This window comes from Balearica regulorum, chromosome 1 (genome assembly GCF_011004875.1).
Source record: "Balearica regulorum gibbericeps isolate bBalReg1 chromosome 1, bBalReg1.pri, whole genome shotgun sequence".
NCBI lineage: Eukaryota > Metazoa > Chordata > Aves > Gruiformes > Gruidae > Balearica > Balearica regulorum.
The window spans coordinates 32,334,921-32,349,959 of record NC_046184.1 but is presented as its reverse complement, the minus strand read 5'-3'; the positions used below and the strand labels follow the sequence as shown (position 1 = coordinate 32,349,959).

The window sequence follows — 15,039 nt, the reverse complement described above, 5'->3', positions numbered from 1 at the left end:
AAAGGAATAAAGCTATTAAAACCCACAGTTCAAGAAAACTGTTCATAAAATTCCAGACAAAATTCTTCTCTACAGTGAATAAATAGCCTGGCCATCCATGAAGTCTGATTTAGCATAGAACTTTTAACAGTAAGGCAGAACTTCTTTACTGATCAACTAGCTATCTTTCTCTGGATGGTAATGCCTAACATATTTAGAGCACAATACTTTAACACAAACTCACTTATTTGCATTTGAAGTGTGATGAAGAACTGTGTGTGTGGGAAGACCAAAGCCTGAGTCTATTTTCCACAGATTCTTTTATTGGATAGAATATTTTGAATTAGTGTGAATTTAAGCTCAATATTATCTTAGGGTAAGAAGGAGCTAGAGCAAGCAAAGCTACAGCTGAATGAGGGCACAGGGCTGCAAATGTAATCAAATCTACCTACTGGTCATCCCAGTAGGACTCCTCTTGCAGTTCTTCCAGATGAAGATCTCAGTGTGAGTATTGGCCACGGAAAATTTGGACAAAGATCACTTATTTGTAATTACTCAAATCCAATCACAGTTCTTCACTGTAATATGGGAAATTTAACAGACAAAAGGGGCACTGAAATCCTGATGGTCAGTTTATGGGGCTCTAGTGACTGACAGTCTGAAGTGGCAAAAGGGAACTTGGTTACCATTTGGAAAACATGCAGTTTTCCTGAAGAAATGGCAGAGAATGATCTAGTGACACAAAACCATATAGGTGTCTTAGGGGATTGGCCATGAGAAACAAAGCCCTTAGGCCACCCTTGGATAGGAAATTTCAACAGGGAAAAAGGATTTTCCATTTTCATTAGGGATTTCCTAGGAAAAAAATAATTCCTGAAGCTGTTTATAAACTTTAACATAAAGTTTCTGCTTTACAGTCCTACCCCTTTGAACCAATGCCAAGAACAAAAACGGTATTAAAGATTTTGGGATGAGTACAGGGGCTTATCACATAAAAGACATGGGGACTCTGGGGATGAGAACTCTGTTCTTAATGATATGAAAGGAAATTTTTGAATGAATCAGAGGACATTTCCTTCACAGAGTTTTCACTGTGGATGGAACAATTTGGACTTCTGTATCTGGAATAATTACATTGCGCAGTAGCCATTTTAACTTGCCATATAATTCTCCTCACAGAGCTGACGGTAGTTATGACTGAGCAAAATTAAAATACAAACAGTTAGCACACTGCACGTACATAGTATTTCCAATAAATACTTACGATCGGACTGTGGAATAAGTGGAATAAATTTGCTGAATACACTCTTTGTTATTGAAGGGCTGGACACAAAACACGAATAATTGCCCTTATCTGACGCTTCTACATTTGCAATGTAGAGATTGCCATTCGTCTGGGACACAAATCGTCGTTTGTCCAAAGCAATGAATACCGGGAACTCATTTAGAAGCCAGCGATAACTGAGATCATCTGGGGGAAAATATTTTCTAGTCAATATTAAAAAACAATAATACTACTACAAGCTACTTAAGCCATGGAATACTGTCTGCATATAAATTACTTCCCTCTGATTCTAGCTTATAGATCTTTTCTTCGGGAGCGGCAGCTATGTGAGAGAGAATATACATGTCTCAGCTAATACCTGCCTACACCGGACATCGGGGTACTGGTCCCATGAGTGCAGATTACTGGGGACCAGGCTACAGCACGCACAGCCCCCCCTTGGGCACAGCCTTCCCACAGCCACCGCAGTGGCAGGGAAGGAGACAGGCAGCCGGGTCTTGACTTCACGCAGCTGAGAAACTGGGAAGCTCTCACCAGTCTTGCAACTAGAAATTTTAACGAGAAATATTTCTCAGTTCTTCAGGTCCTTGCAATACTTAGACACAGAGTATGAAAACTAAAATGTTATCGCATTTTATAAGCAATATATGGTAAAAGAGATGCTAACAGCCAAATTCATGCCTCACAGTGGAACTGGAGATGCTTGAGGTTATGGGTATAAGCCCCGTCAAGCTCTGCAGCAGCTAATGCTGAGAGAAAGGCACTTCCAGAGTGTAAATCACCGCATCGCTGACCCTCTGGAGGTGCCTATTGCTGTTCCACGATTTTAACAGGAGCCCATGATCATTTCTGTTGTGGTGGTTTCATTAGGTGAAACAAAGCAGAAAGTCTGGGATGACACAGTGACATGTACTCAGGTCTTTTGAATGGTAGGCCAAGACTCCCCTCCATTATCCAGATTAGGTATTGTTGTTGTTGTTGTTATTGTAATATTTAGAATATAAAAAACTGTTTACAAATTCAACAATATCCTTTACACATGTTCAACTATAAGCATATATTCAAAATGGTAAACTAACCAGAAAAGTGAGTCTCAAGCTGCATAAAAGTTACTGTTTAAGTAAACTTAAAGGATACTTTTCAAAATAAATGTTCTTTTGTCCTCTACTCTTAAGCAGTTGCAAATGAAGCACTTCGAGCTGAATTACCTGGGTAGTGGTAAGGGGGCTCACAAAGAAGCACTGCTCCAACACCTTCTCGCACTTTAACTTCATAGCGTTCCTCAGGTGGAAAGGGATCCAGATCTAGTTTAGAAAAAGGAGGGAGAGGAAAATTTTTAATTATTGTTTTCAGTCATGTAGAGATTAATATAGAAATACAACAATATATAGCAGATAGATACCTGTGGACCCATAATGCCAGTTTTGCTCATTTTAACTTTGTCGTTATCAAGTGCAACGTGTTTTTTACAATATGTTAGTCATCATAATTGCAAATGCCAGAAAAAGTGGTGCAGATTGTATCCCTAAGAGTAGCCAGAAGAGCTACATTTGAAGAAGGAATCCCAGGAAGAGAAAGGAAAAGGATTTTAGTTTATCTTTCAGTTGGCTTCTCCAAAATGTGAGTTTAATTCTTTCCTGTGAACTTAAGTGGCCCTCCCTGAGAACTCCAGCAGCCAAAGATTAGTAAGCAGTTGGCTCAGACACATCTTTTGTGCCAGAGGTTTGGGATAGAAGTGGCTCAGGTCCTAGGAGAAATCTTAACTGACCCTCTTTAAACCAACTTCCATGCAGCAGGGTAAAGCGACAGTTGCACAAGGATAAAGAAACAAGTCCTTCATGGAGCTCCGTACCATCCCACAGACTGTGGGACAACGGTAGTGGTATCTGCAGTGATAAGACAACAGTTGCATGAGTAACCTTCAATTAGATCAATAATTGCTCTTCGCTGCTTCTTTTCACTCTTATTCTGTGAATTCAGTCTGAAATTAAACTTGAGACAGGGAATGCCTCCTGTGAAGCTTCTCCATGTCACCAAGCGCAGTGAGATTGTAGAGATCCTGACCAGAGTCCTGCTTTAAATGCTACTGTGGTGTAAACAGTCCATGAGTAATAGCCAAGTGCACAGCCTCTGAATGCAATATTCCACCAGAGAAACCACCTAAGCTAACTTCATTCCGATTACTTCACCTCTCTTCAATGGCAGGCAGCTCTCCAGTTCTACTAAATTCCCAAGGCTGGCTCTGAGATCTAACTAAAACTTCCGTTCCAGAGCAGCCAGCCAGAAACAATAAAAGAAAAAAATCAGGACAGAGCTACATACAAAAAGAGATTAAGTAGATTATAATTCAACAGAGACTATTCACTGCTGTAGATTGCAACGTATATTTAGATAGATCCAGTAGACACTTTGCACTATCTAAAAATAATTAATTCCTTAACTTTGTTACAGCTGCTACATTTGCTAAATATGGTACAGGTAATGGATTCCTCCAAGGCCAACCACAGCTGTCAGACCTGAATCTAGGAGAAAATGTCATTATGCTTTGTCAAATGCATGAAAAAAACTCTAGGAGTATTACATCAGTGTTCAGGGACAGTCACCTCTCCAAACTAATGTTTACTCTGCTCAAACAGACCAGAAGATAATACAGATCCTTCCAGTGACTGACTGGATCTTGACTGGATCAATGCCTAAATAGTAGGCACTGTAATGGGCCATTCTACGGACTTCTGATTATTACTTTATATCATTTTACCCTGTGCTTTAGTGCAAGGAAAGCATTCAGTTTTCCACAACTAGCTCCCAATTAATTTGAAATATTATTCTTTGATAAAAAAGAAATTAAGTATACCAGACTGACTTAGTTAGAATTAGCTATTTGACCAGAGAGGTTTTGTAATTGAAGCCAAAGAAGCTCTTCACATAGATTGGAATACCTCTTTTCACATAATACCTGCAGTAGTTTGAACATATTCCCATTCCATTTGTCAGCATGGCCCTAACCACACAACTGCTTTCTATCTTCAAAATATTGACTGATCTCTCCTGAAAACATCTGTTTCCCTTGTTGCAGGCTTTTTGATCATTGCTTAAACTTGGCACTATTATTCATTTCTGCCTTCACTGGAACAGATTAATGTTTAAAAGCTGTTACAGAAATTAAAAAAAATATAAAAAATTACAATAATTGGAACAAATCTGTTCTTAATTTTATACTGCTTTGCATATGGGCAGTGTAGCGTTTGGTGAAAAGAAAACCCATCATTGCTTTTAAGTTATTTTAGCTATTTCCAGTTTACATTTTAAGTCTAGACATTTTGTTTATAGTGTTCGTGAATAATCTTTGAAACTCTAGGACAGTCACCACAATTGTAAAGGCATGGGACAGGACAGGTAATTTGTAAATGTAAAAGACTATGTTCGCACTGAAATAGAATGGTTTATGCCAGGTGCGGGGAAGTCATACAATTATTGAGATATAATTGTATACCTTCTTCCCACTTACGAAATGCTCTGTATTCTGATTGGGTCTTCATGTCTTCTTTGCGTAAGCACTACTTGTATATTACTCAATAATTATAATAAGCGTGATTCCATGAACTCTTAATTGGAAGACATTCATTTTTAGCTAGAATGAAAGAATTAGCATAATCACTACACTCCTATAAGCATACAGTTAATATCTAGTGAGTATGGCAATTTATCTTCCTTGTCATTCTTGCAGCCTCTCTGCTATGAAGTTGCTGTGGTTTTACTATTTTGACACTGTTTCCCAGCAAACAGAAAAATATATCAGCTTTTGATTGTGCTCAGCACACACCAAAAAGCCACTAAATATTCTTGCAAGATAAAATTCCTTCCCTCAGTAGTACGTGTCTAACAGCTAAAAAAAGATTCTAATGGGTTTTAAAGCACTGGATCTAAAAAGATCCAGTTCTACTAAAGATAGTGTTCTCAGATGGATTGACATGAAGTTTATGAGAGAATGTGCCTTTGGTTCCGTAATTTCAGCAAATTTGATAGTAAGGCAAAAATAAAAGGTCTCACGTATAGCTGGTCAGGATTGTTTTGAACTCTTCTAAATAGTTATTGCCATTTTTCAATCAGTTTATGCACAAGCAAAAGATCAGACATTTTCTATATTAATTTTGGCAACTCTATATTCAATTTTTTAGAAACAGTGATTGTGGAAGGAAATGGTTTTTATAGGTCATCATAAAAAGGAGACTGGAACAAACACAACAGTGTAAAGAAGAATGACAGTATCATTTTTTAACAAGTATTTATCAGTTTCCAGCTATCTTTTCACTTCTATTCCTTGCCTCTTTACTTTACTTTCATTTAAATGGTTAAATACTACATGCTAGGGTTCTGTTCAGTATAATTGTCCAGTACACTAACTACCAACATTCAGGTCATGCAGTCTGTGAGCTGGTAGGCAGAAAACATGCCTCAGACTGGTTTGATTCTACTTTTTTCATTGATTATGTGTATTGGTTTAATTTTAAGTAGCTACAGCTATTGTCATAGCTTTTATCTTACTGGTTGTTCAGGACTGGCACCACTGATGCCTGCTTTAGGTATAAATAAATAAACTGTAAAATGAATTTTGATGGAAGGAAATAACAACCTGGCCTTCTCTTCATTCTAGAATATACACTGGGTAAAATACACACTAAGACTATTACTGATCTGGAACTATTATGTGATCCATCAGCTCTTTACAACCTCTTAAGTTTTCTTGAGATATGTGGTCCCACAGTGTTATAATCACGAGCAGAAAATAGAACTGTTCACTTCATCTCTGATCTGATACAGTAAGGAGTGAATCCCGCTCATGGAGGCTGCTGAAAGACAAAGAGGGGCACTAAGACTTAAAGTCAGGATTAAAGGCACACGGGCCTTTGTGAATGGTTACCAGGTAAGAGTGGATTCCTTTTTTTGTCCTCCGATGAAAAAAATATATCCAGGGAAAAAAAGCATCGTGAGGCAAAATAAAATAAAAATCCCAAACTCTGTCTTCAGTCAGTAAAATTTCACGTTAATCTTCATGTAGCGCATCGGCTCTTTACAACACGTGTATTTGTTGACAGTGCAGGTCTGTGCATATGCATGCATTCACAAGGCTAGTTGACGAATGTCTGAAGCTGACAGAAATGTCCCCCAGCAGGGTCTTCATCGTAGCCCAGGAGCCAGGGAGCACGCGTTACTAGCGAGTGCCATGCCTTCCCCCTGCAGGCATCCCAGTTGTGTTTGCACGGCAGCAGCGCCTCATCGTCGCATGCCCCCACTTGCATCTTTCTGCTGTGACTATCGCCCCTCAGGTCCTACTGTGATTTAAAAAGAGTCTGGACATTATTATCTCAAGATCTGGCTCCGTAAGTCTCTTCAATTACTAACTTAACAATAACTCCCTGAGAAGGTTGTCATGTCAGCTGAATGCTAAAGAACATAAAATGCTTACAAAACTTATTTTGTGTGGATGTCTGCAGACTAAGGCACTTAAGACACTGTTTTTACTGAGTAATAGAGCTATAGCACATGTTAGCAGAAGACACTGCAGTGTAAAACATTGGGTGTTTCAAGCTAACCGTAATGTTTCTACGTTTTGACGTAAACATCGGCTTACATCCAAAACTCAGAGTGGCTTCACTGCTTCTGACAGTTCCAAAGATATTCGACACTACACAGACATATTTTCCAGCATCCCTTGATTTCTCTGGATTATTGATAACAAGTCTGCCTCCCACCATACTGTAGCGATCCTTTGTTAAATCAATATCCCAGTTGTTGAGTTTCCACCTATTAAAAAAGAAAAGCCAGACGTAAGATTTGGCCCAGAAAAACAAACCTAGTAAGAAATATGATTTGAAAAATCACTCGTAAGTGGTGATAAACTATACAGGAAGTTAATAATATACTTCTATATATGTTTTAAGTTTTTCTTCAGCAACAGCCACAGGTTTGCCAAACTTCAGAGGTCTTTTAAATGGAACAGTCTCAGTCTGCTTCAGCCTTGTGAAAATGTGATGTAGGTTAAAACCTGATTGCTGGCCATATAGCACAGGTTACTTGAGCCAGCTGTGAGGGAGCTAGCTAATGACCAAGCACTGGGATTATGAACACATCCTCAAATATTTATCTAAGGCCAAATTGGCTAAGAAAATATTCCCTCTGCACTTTTAAAGTAGGGACTAATGAAATTTTTAAAAGCTTTTCGCAAACTTGCTGTAGGGGATGAAAATGTTTATAAAGCCTAACGTGCCAGTGAAATCAGTGCAAAGACAGTGGCACGCCTGATTTAAGACCTACTTACTACATTAAAAAAATTACCGGACACTCCCACCTTAACTACTGTAAAATCCCACAGCCGGGTCACTGAGCTGCTGTAATTTTCACTTCAGGGGCTACGAGAGGAACTCGGTGGACCAGGGCTGGCCCTTACTGACTTCTACTGATTTCAACAAAGTTACAACACAAAGTGTGGGAACCAGTTTTCATCAATTTTAGCTGTATTTATATCTAGTACTGTGCCCACAAGGGGGAGCCCATAACCTTCTGTGAAAGGAATGACACATTTCCTGAGCACCAATACGAAAGATGCAACTTATACACATTTAAAGATCGTAACATTCTTGCTGTGTAAATTGTTTTTTTGTCGCAAGGTGAAGATAGGCACTAGTGTTTGAAAATGAGAGCGCATATCCTATGTGTTCCTTCCTTAGAGAAACGTTGTACTGAAATATACAGAATACTCATTTAAAGCTGAAATAGAAAGAACCAATAAAAGAAGTGGTATTAACAGAAAATAAATTAAAAATAAAAATAAAAATAAATAATGAAATGGTAGGATTTTCAAGGTGCAGTAAATAGCATTTAGCTTTTACAGGATTTTAGAGGTATCACTTCAGTTCTGTGAGATATATTACATGTCTGTATTACAAATAAATCCCCTGTTCAGAAATACCTAAGAATAACTGTCATGACAACAGCTTATGCTGCAATGAAAGAGATCAGAAAAACATTGCACAAAATGTGAAACTGTGAAGAGTAAGAATTAAAAATTGTTTTCTTATATTAAAGATGAAAACACAATCATTTTTTTATGATACACCCTTATTTTTTCTTCCTCTGAGTACAGTATCAATTTATATTCATTTGTAAAAGAGGATTACTCTGCAGTATAAAAAATTAACCTTAAAAAAGATAGTCATGGGATCTTCTTGCTCAAACCTCTTAAATGGCAGCTCTTTCATTCTACAAAAGCTGCGTTTGTGAGTAACTTCATTCACGTGGGTAGTTCTCACCAGGTTCAGCTGGTGAGTGTTTCTCATACATGAAAATGCAGAGTAAGATGCCTCATGACACCCAATCGGACACACCGAATTTAAAAGAAGTTATATCTCTTTAGAGCTGGGAACAAATATTTGGGAATTTTTCACCTATAAACTACCTAGCATCTTGGGAAGGTGTATTAGTAGAATGTATAGTTATCTATCTGTCTTTTCTTTTTCCAAGGTCAGTTTGAGTTTCTTCCAGCTGAGATGTAAAACTGCGGGAATGTACACATAAAGATAACTACAGGTGAATTAGAAACCACCCAAGAGGCTATATGCAAAAGGAGCCTATGGAAAGAGAAGGTGTTTGAAGAAACCTTAGAAATGCTAGAACCACCAAGAGACCTACGAAATCTCTAAAGATGGTAAGGGCGTTACAGAAAAAGGTCACTGGTAATCACCAGTGTGTATTTGCATAAAAGGTAATTTTGGGATAAACAGCATAGTAATTTGAGGTCCATTGTTTGCAGACAGGACTGGGGCCTAAAGGACTCCAATCTTGTGCCCATGATAGCATGTCACCCTTCATAGCACTGTTGGAGGCTCCAGCAATGACACAGGTGAAAAAAATAGATTCCTAGAAACTGCAATGAATATTTGAACTTTAGGAAGGGTGAAGGACCACCCAATACAGAGTGGATGGATGCGTAACAAACAGTGAAAATAAAGAACTTCTAAAAGAAGACTAAGAAGGTGAATGGTCAGAAAAAAGGGGCAGGAAGGACTTATCTACCTCTGTAACAAGAGAATTTTGGGTCATGAACTGTTGGAGGCCTAAGAAATTATATATTGAGGTAGACTAAAATAAAGACACCAGGAAATAAGAAAAGTGGCCTTACTCTGTATTGCAATTACCATCACATCAGCTACCAGCAATAATTGTCAGATTTGTTCCTAGACAGAAGAGCTCTGGAGGTATAAGGCAACTTTTCCAGAGTGACTTTACTAGATCAGATTTTGCAGAGCCTATGACAGATAAAGAAAAATGCTAAAATTTATGTAGAGCCTGTTGTCACCCTATAGATGGTATGTTTAACATAGTCTTGCAGACAGGGTGGGGGAGTCTCTGGACTGACTGGAAGTGATGGGCAAGTATATCAGAAGGGTACTGAATCTAAGTGTGTCTATCTGATCTCTCCACACTTGCAGTCCTTTCCACGCACGGGGAGAGCAAAGAAGTGCAACAGCAAAATGCCATGTAGAAAAACTTGTAAAGATACTAGAGCTGGGGATCATATTCAAAATGGGTATTCTAGTTTCCCCTCAAATCCTTCAGTCACAGGTCGTTCTATACACGTAGACAACCTGTAAGCATATTTTTTAAAAAGGCAATGAAAACTTAGTTAAGCTGTTTTGATGGAAGAATACCATAGTCGACCACAATATTGTAACAGATTTAAAAGAATGGCCAGCAGACTCAACTGCTTTTTCTGTTTTAGAAGCCAGAGTCTAGGAACACACCTAAGTGAGTATCAGGGGCAGGTCATAGGATCAAAGGAGAATTTAATGAAATGGATCTCTTTTGCTGGCAAGAAATCGCATCTGTCCCTTAGTATGATGAAAGCAGTTTTCTGCCTATGACTAGGTTGTAAATTAGTCATGGTCTTACTAGTGAACATCTTAAGTACATAATGAGCAGATACTAGCCGGCAAACTCATATGGATGCCCTGAAATCTCACAACAAAGCAGAATTGCCCTGCTAATAACAACACAATTATTGTGAAAGAAGTCATGTATGAATCGCTGCTAAAACTAGTTGAAACATTTTCCCAGAAGAACTTTTTTCATGTGTTCAGTAGCATAGCTGACACATTCAAGAGCGTCTCTCTACAATATGGTGGATGCAAAAGTAACGCAGGATGTAGAATATCCATGTTCAACAGCCAGTCCTTCTTGTTTCAGAGTAAAATAGGATAAAAAGGCTGTTCAGCATCAAGAACAAGGACTTTAACCTCAGTCATCCGTAGCCTAAGCTAGAAAGATAGCCTTTTAATTATTTTTTAAAGGTCACTTTTTTTTTTGTTTTGCATCTGGATCAGTATTCCTTTCAAAAGATGAAAATATTTAACACAACAGGAATGTACTACTTTCAACACTGTCTAGAACTGAATCAAGGTTTATTTTTACTCAAAAATTGCAAATCTCCTCATCTTTTTCCTGCCTTGAAGACTTTGTACCATCCTGTTAAGACAGTCAGTCATTTAATACCACAACCTGAAACACTCACTGAGTAAAAATCAAAACAAGAGAGTTACCTGTAAGTAGGAAAAGGAATTGCTCGAGCCCTGCAATTCATTGAAACTTGTCCATCTGAAGATTCTTCTGGGTAGATGGTGTCAATGGGTTGCTCCTCAAAAACAGGACCATAACCTTTGTTTCCTTCCTCTGAAAAACAGAGTTTGAAATGAATAATTTTTTTTAATTAGTAGGCAAATCGAAGATGAATTTATATCACACCTTCTGAGGTCAAAATCTGAAAGCTAAATAGTGAGCCCTGCAAAATCAAGTTTTATATGCATCAACAAAACCAGAGTAGCATGGACAACAGGAGTGCTGGCCTTCATTCACTGACTGCTGCTTCATTCCTGCCCTCTGAGAACAAAAGTAATTTAAACTACGTTCCTGTAAAACTGCCTTCTCTGCTGACATCAATTGTTTGATGGAGATAATAATGAATTGCAGATATGCCCTTTAGGAAAGCAGTGAGACCAAGTTATTTCACAGAGGCCAACAAATTCTCATCAAACAGGTCTACATGCAAAACAACTACCCAAGCATTAAGTGTTTCTTATCTTATACCCTAATGAGTTTCAATTATATGTTTGGAAAGAATCTTTATTGCATCAAAGAAAAACTAATGTTGGAGATCACAGCTGAGAATTACATTGTTTCCAGACCATATTTCTGTCCTCCTTTTCATGCTTAGGTATATGTATATGTTAACCTACAAAACAAAATTTTACAAAAGCCCACATCGAAAATAATTTAAGTTCGTAAAGTCAGGCACTTAAAGGTGAATAGATGTCAAACAGGTTTGACAGCAAACTTTTTTTTTTAATCTTTATCCTCCATTTGCTGATGTTGTTGTGAAGGTTACAGGCTGTGCCCACCCCTGCTGCGATCCCTTCTCCTTTATCTCCTCCAAGCATACAAGACTGCTCTTTGGGGTGTGTAAAGTCAAGACTAGGAGCAAAGGTGGATCATTATGGGAAAATCCAGGAAATCCAGGATGCAACTGCTTTCTTCTGTGAAAACAGCAAATGTGCATTCTAGGTACAGAATGGCACTGTGAGAAGATGGTGCATGCTCTGTATAGATAAAAATTTTAGACAAGAGAGCTCAACACAGGTCTCTACTGAGGCTGAACTAACAGTGTGGACAATTGTAAGCAAACTCATGGGAGAAGCTAAATAGTACATGACTGTTACCAGGTTCTCCTTCCATTCCAGTTCAGAGCCTTGCTCCAAATCCTAGAGATGCCAGAGATCTGGAAAATTACTGCAGGACTCTTGTAATACAAGGGAAACACACACAGTTTTCCTAATGTGATCTTTAGAAATGGTTGAATCTTTTTAGCCTAAAATTTTCCCAAAACAATGGTTAATGATGGGAAAATCTTAACATTTTGCAATACTATCTGTGCTGCCTATAAAAATCCGCTACACGTCTTGTAATGCTACATTTAAAAAAATCTGTGAGAGATAAACTGGCAATGTAACAGATTAATGTCCTTAAATCACATTATGATTTTGTACTCATCCCCTTAAAATTATTGCCTTTGGTTATAACACAGTTTAGACTAAATTAGGCAGGTTTTATAAAACTTATATAGAGAAGAAAGGATCTATCTATATAACTAAAGAATGTAAATTATGTCAGTGTTAAAATATCATATATACACAAAACAATCCTTCTACGTATATCTTTTTTATTGTTCCATATTCATAGAGAGACACTTGATTATAGCACTAGCAGAAAACTGATTACAGATAAAAAGTAAGTTCCCCTTCCAGTTCAAGTTTGGGGAAAAAAAATCACTGTTTCCTTTGGGGACAGGAGCAGGTCCAGAAGGCACTGTTATGCTGCGACACGTCTGGTCTGGCAACTTCATTTTTAAAAACTAATTCATGTAATGAAGAGTCTTTCAAAGAAGGAAAGAAGAGCAACTAGAAGGAAAGGCAGAGCTTTTGAAAAATGGTCTGCTTTTTTTGATAATTTAAAGCACAACACTATGTAAAAATCTACATATTGCTAGATCAAAAGAAGTCATTTCAGACTGAAAAGGCAAGAATCACGCATTTGCTCAGAGCCTGGAATGACTGAGCCACAAACCTGATGGCGCTTTCTGTGCAGTTCTTAAACACGGCCTCTAGCAGCAGATAGCCATATCATATGCAGCTGACTCTTTCCACCTTAATACTCAAACGATGTTACAGACCACTTAGGCATTTCATGGCATGCATTTTTAATGCTGCCAGCACTATTAATTATCCTGAGTGAACGTCTGCTTCTCACACCTATCAAATACGCTTTATAATGGCACTTCGTCTGCAATCTATTACGAATCTGGGTTCAGATGTCTGGCTGAGCAGAAAAAGATGCACAGACTGCATGTCAGGTGTGGCAACCAATAAACCTTTCATTAGCAGTCATAAGCTGAGGGTGGACCAGGGGTATGTAAAGAGCATGGGGGAGTAAAGGGAAGAGAAAGGGTTTGTGAAAAGATCAGCAAGAAATGTTCACACTTTAAGTGAAGCACCATGCCTGTGTGACCAAGTTTGGAGAGAGAGGAAGGGCAGACTAGGAGTACAAGGAAGAAGAACAGTTTATTGAAGTGGTACCTACAAAAAAAAGGAGAGAACTAAATGTAGGGAAAGGAAGAAGGAAATGGATGTGAGATAAACTGTGGATGAGAAGAAAAGCACATTTCATCTGTCCTGGTCCCGCTTTAGACATGACGATGGACTTCGTGACCTCTCAAACGCCCTTACTGCCCTGTTTTCTAGGTACATTTCTGGTGATTTATATTTTTAATTGGATCAAAAGCTACCATCTAATTCTGATTATTTGAAGCATTCAGTGAATTCTGCAAAAAAGACTCTGACTTTTCAACAGTGTTAAAATGTATTAGGAAGTCTTTGAAAAGGTCAGGAAAAACCACACAGCTGATGAGATCATGGAACCTGTATAAGAAGCAATGTTGCTGGAAGGTGGCCCTGTCACCCCTTCTCCAACCAATACTCTCCAGCTGGGCAGTGTCATTCTCCCTCTAGGCATTTCTGCAACACCTCTCATGCTTGTCTGACTTCTTAGGTAGCTGAAGTTAAAAAGAGTGGAAATCTATTCACTTCCAGCTTTCTGGGTTAGATTTCTGCCAGTTTAGTGAGATGAGTTTGTCCACTGATGAAGACCTGTGGCAGTGCAAAGGGTGGAATAGGAGCAGGGGTATAGGCTTCCACCCTTTGAGTGGAAAAAAGTTGTCTTATTAACTGAACCATCTGAAAGAACCACTGCCTAAGATAGATAGACCTGAAAGCCTTACCACTACTTGCAGATGAGCTACAGAATTATATTAGTACACCTTTATGTCCCTGCACAAGCATGTCAGAGATCATAATATAAAATATCCAACACATTCAGAAAAAAGATACCAAAAGGATGTCTGAAAGTAACAATCAGAAACCACCTGAGGCAGTCATGTTCAAGTTATCTCAAGAAATGTCATCAGAAGAGGGAAAAGAAAGGCACAATAAAAAGGCTTATTCAGTGCATCCTAACTCTGTATATATTTAATTCAGGAAATGTCCAACTTTTCCATATAAATCTATTTTTTAAAAATTAACAAATTAACTAGCTTCCAAATAACTTAATTTTGCATGGTAAACACTACTGTAAGAACGTAGAGACAAAGAGGTTTTCCAGCCCATATACACTCCTATTGTACTACTTAAGTCATAAAAAGAAAAATTAAAAACAAATCAGTAGCTGATCATTCTTGTCTCACGCCTGCAGGGATCTTCCTTCACCTGACATCTTTCTGTGCCCTAACCGTTTGCCCACCCAAATGGTCTTGCAGCCTCTATGCGCCCTGCTCCTGGTTCTCCCTCTCACGCCCATCTCCAATTTGATAAGGAAATTATGCTTACCTATAAATGTAAAGGTAATGCAAAACTTTTCAATACATCCACCATATAGTTCCACTTCTTGTGTCTTATTTCCAAAAGCCTAATCACTGTCTGTTATTGTTAGCATATTTCATTAGTTCAGTATTTATTTTCATAATATAATTCTTTATAACTGCATTAATTCTATGTATTGCTGTAATTATACTGACACTAATTTACTCATGTCAGGTAAATTTGGCATAAATTTAACAACAGAGAAGATAAATTCTGACTTGATTTTTGAAAGATGACTGATTTTAACAAAGCTGC

General features: G+C 38.1%; 1 protein-coding gene across 6 annotated transcripts in view; it reads right to left on the bottom strand.

Moving 5' to 3' along the window:
• Nucleotides 1–15,039, bottom strand: part of CNTN1 (contactin 1) — a 265,155-nt gene that overhangs the window by 68,794 nt on the left and 181,322 nt on the right. For all 6 annotated transcript variants that reach the window (XM_075744721.1, XM_075744711.1, XM_075744701.1 and 3 more), the window contains 4 exons: nt 10,861–10,990; nt 6,897–7,069; nt 2,473–2,568; nt 1,244–1,450 (listed from right to left, as the gene is read on the bottom strand). In XM_075744721.1, coding sequence (XP_075600836.1) covers nt 1,244–1,450; nt 2,473–2,568; nt 6,897–7,069; nt 10,861–10,990 — 606 coding nt within the window. The remainder of the gene's footprint in view (nt 1–1,243; nt 1,451–2,472; nt 2,569–6,896; nt 7,070–10,860; nt 10,991–15,039) is intronic.